The sequence below is a fragment of the Chaetura pelagica genome, unplaced genomic scaffold, assembly GCF_000747805.2.
Source record: "Chaetura pelagica isolate M959 unplaced genomic scaffold, ChaPel_1.0 scaffold68, whole genome shotgun sequence".
NCBI lineage: Eukaryota > Metazoa > Chordata > Aves > Apodiformes > Apodidae > Chaetura > Chaetura pelagica.
Genome location: NW_009954407.1, coordinates 1879920 through 1889041, shown reverse-complemented (window position 1 = coordinate 1889041; position 9122 = coordinate 1879920). Strand labels below are relative to the sequence as shown.

The window sequence follows — 9122 nt, the reverse complement described above, 5'->3', positions numbered from 1 at the left end:
CATTTTCTGAAGGCATTTTTTTGCAGTGTCTCACTCTTGCTGCTTAGTAAGTTGGTTAGAATTCAATACTACAGAAATAATGCTTCAAAGAAAACGGATCAAGTGCCATTTACAAAGGTACAAAATATACAGCAAAGTTAATCTCTCATTAAATAAAATATACAGATTAGAATCACAGAATTATAGAATGGTTTGGGTTAGAAGGGACCTTAAAGATCATCTAGTTCCAACCCCCCTGCACGGGCAGGGGTATCTTCTGTTAGACCATTAGCTCATTAGCTGATGTTCCAAATCATTAGCTAACACCTTATTTTAAGGGATAAACTTCCAGAGAGCTTTTCCTCTCCAATACAGAAGAATTACACAACAGTTCATTTTAACTGCCAATAGCAAAGTGAGGGCCAAAACTCTGCATAGTGAGGGCCAAAAATGATCCCTGGTGGACTGCCAGTAAAGTCAATGGGAAACTCTAGAGATTAGTTTCACCTAAGGTATCACAGCCCGTTTAAATATTTATAGTAGTAACACCAGTCATTATCACTGCAGTGGCTGTTAAACCTCCATGAGAATTCTCCTGCAATCTAGCAACTCACGTACCATTAAAATAAAGTGTTGCCAACGTACTTGGCGTTCACTCTGTTGTTAAAACAGTGAGCTGTGAAAACTGCCTACTTATTAAACTGTTCTCCCTGAAAACAGATGAGTTTTAGAAAAAAATAGCATGTTCCCACTTAAACCAGCCATTGTCATTTTACAGTTTGGAATGAATGTTAAGTGCTTGTATGTTAGGTTAGCAAAGAGGTGTAACACCAGCTACCACTACAGCAGCGTCACATCCCTGACGTTTACTCTTGGTCCAGGCGTATATTAACCATGGCAAAGCATCGGCCGATGCTCTGAAACAACGGGAGGATGCAAACATCTGTCAGGCTCTTCCATAGAATTTGCACTGAAGGCAATACCATGAGACAGGTTTTCACAAAAGGCATCACAATCCTGTAAAAGAGAAAATAGAAGATTTGAAGACAGCCGCTGCTATAGCACAGGGAAATCAGAATAACCAAGCACAAGTGTGAGATCTTATGGAAGAGGAAGTGATTTTCTAACTAAATCTTTAAACAAGTTGATTTTACACTCTTGCTCTCATTCTCCATCCATTTTGTTCCTTCACAGCCTCATACCTGCACATGCAGAAGCACCATAATGCATGTGCCCCTCTGGCCAGGATCACTTGCGTGCAACGCAGGGGACAGCAGAGACCAGCTTCCTCTTCATCATGTCTCTGCTTCTTCTTAATTGGCAATGCTGAGCTCACTTTTGGATATACATTTTACAGGGGTGAACTGTTGCTGTTCTCCCCATGCTGCTGGAAGAGCTAGTACGTGTTGTAGGCTGCAGCCTTGGTGCCACCCCACTGTGGCTGAGGAGCAGAGGGTCTATCTGAGTGTGGGTCTTTGGGCCTTAACAGAAATGCTACATTCCCCAGTTTCACCCAGTGCTGGGAACAGCACTCTTTAAAACCTGGCTTTGCTCTGCAGCGTCTTCTGGTGTTTCTTTTATCCCTCTTTCTCTCTGTCTCTCTCTCACACACACATACAAACACAGAGGCCACGTGCACATCACCATTCCTGCCTCATTTGACCAATCTAACATGGCTGTTACAAGTGCTAAAATAAAACAGAAACAGTAAAGCAATATCCAGTTAGATTGGATTAGCATAGTACAGATACATGCTGAACCTCAGAAAAATGGGATCTTGCTGATACTAGAGAGTTTTTTAATTGTGGGTGAGAAACTACAGTAGAATGAGGTCATAACTCCTGGTCAGGGGGAAGATTTTTTAATTCACTCAGAGTGCATACTTGAAAGTATTCTGCTTCCATCTCCTGAGCACTAGTACCCATATGGGGATGCTCTCCATGTGTCCCACTTCCAAAGCAATGTCATTAGTGGTGGGTCAAGCTAAGCATACTAAGAATGGAACGAGCCAGAAGAGCACATATAGGTAGCTCAGGGGGGTCAGTGGATACTTGATAACTGACCACACTATTTCAAGTTATTCTCCTGTTTTAATAATTTACTGGCCAAATTGTAATGTAATTTCATTAAGCTGGACATTCCTATTTGGATGCAGACAAATTAAATGTGTAAATAATTTATGTAATACTGAAGTGATACTAGAGCAAGGTTTTTAAAAAACCTTTGTGCCATATATAACACATTTATTTCCTAAATTAGGTAGAAGAAACTATAGATTCTCTTGATAAACTCCACTCTAGTTTGTTCTTGCTTTCAACATATAATATCCTAGTCTTGGTGTCCATGCAATTCCTTTGCAGAACTCTCATTGAATTTGGTTGGAATGACAGGAAAGATTTAATTTTCTAGTTCATCATGAGTCTGTATTGCAAGTTTGTGTATTCCCAGTGAGTACTGCTCAGTACAAAGTAGAAAAAAACATTGTATATTTTTAAAAAGTTGTAGCTTAGAAATGTAAGGAGTCAAAATGAATAATTTTCAATGTTTGCCTGACTGGATTCTCAGCTTTTATCATACGGTGCAAGCCATGTACTAGTGTGTCTATGTTGCACTCTAAGCTAACCCAGATGGATTTACACAAGAATAGTTTTTCTAAAACCTTCTCTTCTTTTGTCTCTGCTGAAACAGCTAGTAATATACACAGCATATGGAACTGTGAGCGTTACTGGAATAATGTGCATCTGGGTTTAAAATGAACTCAATAAACTATGTGTTTATAACCACCTATAGTATCACAGCATATAAAATAGTTTCTAGAGAATAAAATTAGGGCTTCACATGTTAGAATACAGTTGATAAACATCAGTAATGCAAAGGGAAAAAAACCTGGTATTTCTCCAAGCAACACAGAGAAAACACCAGAAATGGCTATTCAGCTTGTGTTAACTTCACCTCTTTTGCATTTCAGTTAGTTTATGTCACTGCTCCTTTGCTGCAATCTAAAATTAATTTGTCCTGTGTTTTTTGTAAGCCTAACTGAACTGCAGAGAAGCAGAAAAGCTGACATTTCTGTTGGATCCTTCATTGTCAAAATCACACTAAATGTAAACTAAAAAAATACCACACTATGCAGAACTTTCAAATAAAGATATAGTGAATCATAAGGATTTCATCAAGGAAAGCTGGAAAAGCAGCAATCATACTACTTGCAATGTCTGTAGAGGTCATTCACACAGTACCAGAAATCAACTTCTTTTGAGAACATTAAATACAACAAATATATACAATGTTTTGATAACATTTTATAATCTTTTAACAACTGCTATCTGATTTTATGGTAAATGCATGTAAAAAAAAACAACTTAGGCTAACTCTGTAAGACTATTTGTGAAACACTTTAGCAACCACAGCTGACTAATGTAACTAACTTTCAATTTAAAAATAAAAGTCAGTCTACTTAGACAGCAATTAATCAAACAGCCTTCCTCTGAGAAGAAAATCCTTTATCATATAGAATCATAGAATCATAGAATCTTAGGGGCTGGAAGGGACCTCGAGAGATCATCTAGTCCAACCCCCCTGCCAGAGCAGGGTCACCTAGAGTACATCACACAGGAACGCATCCAGGTGGGTTTTGAATGTCTCCAGTGAGGGAGACTCCACAACCTCCCTGGGCAGCCTGTTCCAGTGCTCTGTCACTCTCACAGTAAAAATTTTTTTTCGGATATTCACCTTGAACCTCCTATGCTCCAATTTACACCCATTACCCCTTTATAGTCAAGAGAGGAGTAAAAGATACTTTCTAACTTTAAATATGAGTGTGTCTATATATGTATCTACGTGTATATAAGTACACATCCTGCTCTGCATTGGAGATGTTATCCTACCATGTGGCATTTCCAAATCATTAGAGGGTACAATGTGACTTCCTTGGAATAACCAGGCACACTTGAAATAACCAAGCACCATTAGATGCCATGTATTTGGGTTTGTCACCTGTCAGATAAACATTAATACATACTCCCAGCACTGTGGGTTTACCCCAGCCTGCACTTCACAGAGATGGTCACTGCTTGCTTGAGTAACATCTTACAGTGGAAGGAAAGTCGGCATCAAGACATATATCATCATTTTCTGCAATATTGGTACTCTTGGTGTCACCACATGATACAGCGTTGGGAATACAGCAGTTTTCCAGTGCATGAAGGGAGCCTACAGGAAAGCTGGGGAGGGACTTTTTACAAGAGCTTGTATTGAGAGTACAAGAGGTAATGGATCAAAACTGGAAGAGGGGAGATTTAGATTAGACATTAGGAGGAAATTCTTTAGTGTGAGGATGGTGAGACACTGGAACAGGTTGCCCAGGGAAGCTGTGAAAGCCCCATCCCTGGAAGTGTTCAAGGGCAGGTTGGATGGGGCTTTGAGCAACCTGATCTATTGGGAGATGGACATGCTCATGCAGAGAGGTTGGAATTAGATGATCTTTAAGGTCCATTCCAAATCGAACCATTGTATGATTCTATGAAGAAAATCAAAGCTCTGATGAATTTAGCTGAAGTGTAGCCAAGGTATTTCAACAATCTATTTGACCTCTCATTGAATCTTGCGATGTCTATACATCATAAAATACCCATCCTTTCACTAAACAGAAGGAACCAATGCTTTTGGGAAGACAAAATTACCCATTTTTTACCTCTCCTCTCCCCTCCTCTCCCCTCCCCTCCCCTCCCCTCCTCTCCTCTCCTCTCCTCTCCTCTCCTCTCCTTCCCGAATTTAAGTACCTACATACAAGGCGGTTCCCCACTGTATAAGACACTTCATATATTAATGCATGTGACAGCCAAGAAAATAACATATTTCTAAACAGGCCAAAGGCAAGACTAGGAGTTGGAAGTGATTGAAGGAGCACAAACATGAGCCAGCAGTGTGTTCCCCCTCGTTTCCCTCGCCTCTCCCCACCTCTCCCCTCCCCTCCCCTCCCCTCCTCTCCTCTCCTCTCCTCTCCTCTCCTCTCCTCTCCTCTCCTCTCTTCTTTCTGTTCAAGACATAACATCTACACAACTATACCCATCGACCTTTCCTACATTTGCTTGCATTACTTTTCTTATGCCAACTGCTGAGGGAACTTTATTGAGAACTAAACTCCTCTTGGAAATGGCTGAGCACAATTTAATTCCCACTGACAGAGGTATTTTCAGTTCAAAGCAGCTCAACTTTTCAGAGTTGGGCAATGTGATTGGAGCATCATTCAATATTAATTCAGATTCCTACTTCTAAGTGAAGAATCACATCTTCTCCTGTAAAGGTTTTCAAAATGGAATCTCAGATATGTCTTAATGCTACTTTTCAAATGCTATACCATTCAGTGGTTAAACTACCTATTTGCAAGTATGCACATGTACTACATCATGATTGTGAACTAAAAGTCTTGTATGGCTGTACAATACAAACAAGCATTGTGAACAGACTGCTAATATTGCCTAGCAGTTGCAGAGCTTCTTGTTGAGTCCCACTAAGCTCTCGGATATTCATGACTAAGGCAAGAGAGAACCACCAAAGTCTTCCAGGACACACACATAGTATGTGAAGTGCATTAAAACCAAACACTATATATCCCAGGACCTGGGTAGACTGGAAAATATAAAACTAAAAAGGAAGCAAGACAACATCCACATACTTCCTCATCAGAAGCCAAGGGATATCCACTGGACATGAATGAAGAGACATCAGGGCAACACAAGATCCTAAGTTGGGTCTTCACAACATAGCTGTACTGTAATGTCTTTTGATTTCAGACAGCCAGTAGGGAGATGTTTTGGGGGTTGAGTATGATAGCAATAAGTTTTGTAAACTGGGTCATGCAGAATGAGGTAAGAGATGACACAAGTCCGTGTCTACTCTTCATGTGAATCCCTGGTTACATCTTAGCACTGTGTGTGGAAGTTCAAGCTGAGAGAAGCTTTGAGTACCTGCTGTTCTTGCTGAGTTCTTGTACTTTAGAGCCCATCTCAGACCCAAAACCCAAGATAGGGATTGTCAAATGAGGCCCTGATTCTCAGCATAAATACACAAAATACATGAACACTATTCAGACAAGACTACAACAAAGCATATATGAGATTCAAGTGTTAATGTCCAAGAAGTGACAAACATGTGGCTTGGAACAACAATCAGTCCCTGATCTACAATAAAGATAATTTTCATTGTGCTACCTGGAAAACTGGCAGTGTTCTGCTCATCTTTAAGAATCAATAAGCTTAACAGCCTCAATCTAAGGTCATGTTTAAAAGCTTGCTCAGATATTTCCAGAAAGATATTAAAACTCAGTCTTGACAACTTCCACAATCTCTGGTGAGAATAACAGCCATTAGTAAAAGAGAAGAAATGTGGAGAAGTAGCCTCCCTTGAACTGGCTCATCACCAACCTGCCTGCTGGCACAGTTTCAGCCCATAAGTACCTTTTGCCAGGTAGTGTAAAACTGGACTGTGGTTCAAGCAGCCAATCTGAGAACAGATCCAGTTCCTTCTTCATTGGCAAAAATAAAAGTGAAAGTGTATTATTACATACTTCTTCCTCAACTTTATTTTTGCTTTCCATAAAGTCTCACATATTTGATTCCTTCTTTAGCAAACTTTTTGCTGATGAAAGCCAGTATTTACTGTCAGGTACGGAAGGGGCACAGCTCCTGAGCTGTTCTTGATGCATGAGGAATGCTGAGTCACTTTTGTGGATTTTTAGCATGCTGATAAAACTGTCACAACATGTGTGACAATCAACAGAGCTTTGTGCTTGAGCACTTCCAAAAGTTCTCAAAGCACCTTCAAATCTACCCTCAGGAAAGGCTCCCCTGGGACAGATCAACATCATCAGTTCACTGTTTGGATGAGGAAAGTAAGGCACAGAGACTGTGACAAGCCCTGCTGCAGGCAGCCACGTGGGAGGGTGTGCTCGGGGTTTTCCCATGATGTTTCAACAGCTGAAGAGTTACATGGAACTCCTTCCTCTCACCCACAAAAAAGATTCAGGGGGGCTACATGGGAGTCACTACCATGTATTCAGGCCACTTATGCCAATGCTTCTGAGATCTGTTGTTCCCACGCTACTCATTCAAATGCGGAAACTCTGAACTCCTTACTCCCAAAAAATCTGGAATGTGGAGAGTTGCAGATAAGCTATCCTAGTCTCTGTGTGTTCCACTTCTGTGTTGGAGCAAATCCAGGTTGTGGGAAAGAAAGTGTTGGCTTTGGATGGCAGCACTGGATGGGATCCGAGGGGTACAGACAGAGCTAGTTTTTCACACCCCTCCCAGGTGCAAGGAAGCAACCTGAAAGATCACTTCTGTAGACACAATGAACATAGGGAAGGAAAATTAAGTTGTTGGGGAAGCAAGTATGTTCAAAGAAAGTCAAGGGAAACTTTTCAAATGAAGTGGCACATTCAGATAGTCCTATTTCAGATGCACTGAGAACCTACAGTCCCTGAAGGAGTCACTTGGGACCACTTGCATAAATAGAAACTGACCTCTGAGTCCTGGTTCAGTGAAACTCATGTCTGTTCATCCAGGCTGTAAAACCCAGATACACAATCATTCTGAAGCACAACATATATTTAATCTTAATAAATTGAGCATCAATGAATTCTTCCATCAATATTTCACTACTGGAAATCTATAAGCCAGCTGTGCCCTTTTGCAGTCACACAGTACATTATGGCACAGAGAGAGCTGACAGACCTAAAACTCTGGGCAGACTATACAGTGTTCATAAAAATTGGGAGACCAGAGGAGCAGCAGGTGGGCAGCTCTAACTTAGGCTGCAACTCCTTAAGATGTTATGCAAACTTCATGTTCCAAAATTCAAGTTAATCAGTTTTTGAAGTGGCTTGTGACAGTGTTAGCTACACAAACATCCATTCCACTTCCAAAAACTGAAATCTGAACCCACAAGATTGCAACCACAGGTTCAGACAGCTGATCTATCACTATTACTTTGAGTTTGTTTTCAGTTTCTGGATTGTATTTTGTTCTCCTTAATGACTTCTTCATGATTCCAGTGCTACCCAAGACAAATGAGACAGCCCAAACCCCATGCATATGGAAACTCCTGGTTTGCAGGAATGATGTTGATAACCTGTATTCACCCCTTCCTCTGCAGCCTTGTGGATTCTCAGTTCTTTCCTCAAGCTGTTCTTTTCACTGCCTTTCCTCCTTCTCCACAATCATCTTCCTTTCTCATCTCGAGGTACTCTTCCCTGATATTCTGCTAGAATATTATGTTTAAAGCACAGCAGGTTTGCTGTGACTGGGAGGGCTACTATATTTGCCTATGAACCTGGGCCATGGGGCACTGCATCTAGAGATGGCCATGCACCAGATGTAAGGCTGTGACAGCAGATTGTGTGGCTGTAGCAAAGAAAGAGCAAGCTGGGCCCAAAACAGTCTCTTCAGTCTGTGAGGAAAAAAGCAAAAGAGGTAACCACCCTGAGAAGGTGTCAGATGTAAGTAATGCTTCTGTCCAGGTCTTGCATTTCAAATACATGTATTTTAACAACGTCTGTACTCCAGTTAACAAAACCCAGGCAATCATTATTATTACTCCAGAAACCAGCCAAGGCTGGGATACATTGGGGTAGGTACCATGCAAATGGTAAAACAGGCTCTCTGCCCTCAGGAACTTACACAGACAAGGCAGACTGCTGGTGTGAACCAGCAGGGAACTGAATCCCAGAACAAACGTTTTAATTTCCCTCCCTTTAAAAACAGATAATGTAAATCGATCTGACTATCGGTTGTAAAGGTAGTGGACAACATGTAGGCACTAAATCAACACGAGTGCTTCCTGAACTGTCTGCAGAGCCCACGAACCGACGAGCACCCAGATGCACTTACCAGATGTGCAGCCAGCTGAGCACCGCAAAGACAAGCGCCAGAACCAGGGCCATGGGTATGGCAAGGACCAGGCTCAGGAGCTTGTAGATCAGGTACTTGCTGAGCTCGAAGAGAGCGTGGCTGCAGATCCAGACTTTGTCGAAGGAGTGGGTTAGCTCGGGCTCCGCGATCACATCCTCGAACCCCACCTGGAACGAGAAGCAGCTCTGCCTTTACGCGGCGCTGGGACCAGGGGACACCGCCGGTGTCCCCGCC

General features: G+C 41.7%; 1 protein-coding gene across 1 annotated transcript in view; it reads right to left on the bottom strand.

Annotated features, from left to right (window-relative positions):
- Window positions 1–845: 845 nt before the first annotated feature.
- Window positions 846–9122, bottom strand: part of CAV2 (caveolin 2) — a 9568-nt gene continuing 1291 nt past the window's right edge. Inside the window, exons 2-3 of the mRNA XM_010004320.1 lie at window positions 8868–9055; window positions 846–996 (exon numbers count right to left, since the gene is read on the bottom strand). Of these exons, the coding sequence (XP_010002622.1) occupies window positions 846–996; window positions 8868–9055 (339 nt within the window). The remainder of the gene's footprint in view (window positions 997–8867; window positions 9056–9122) is intronic.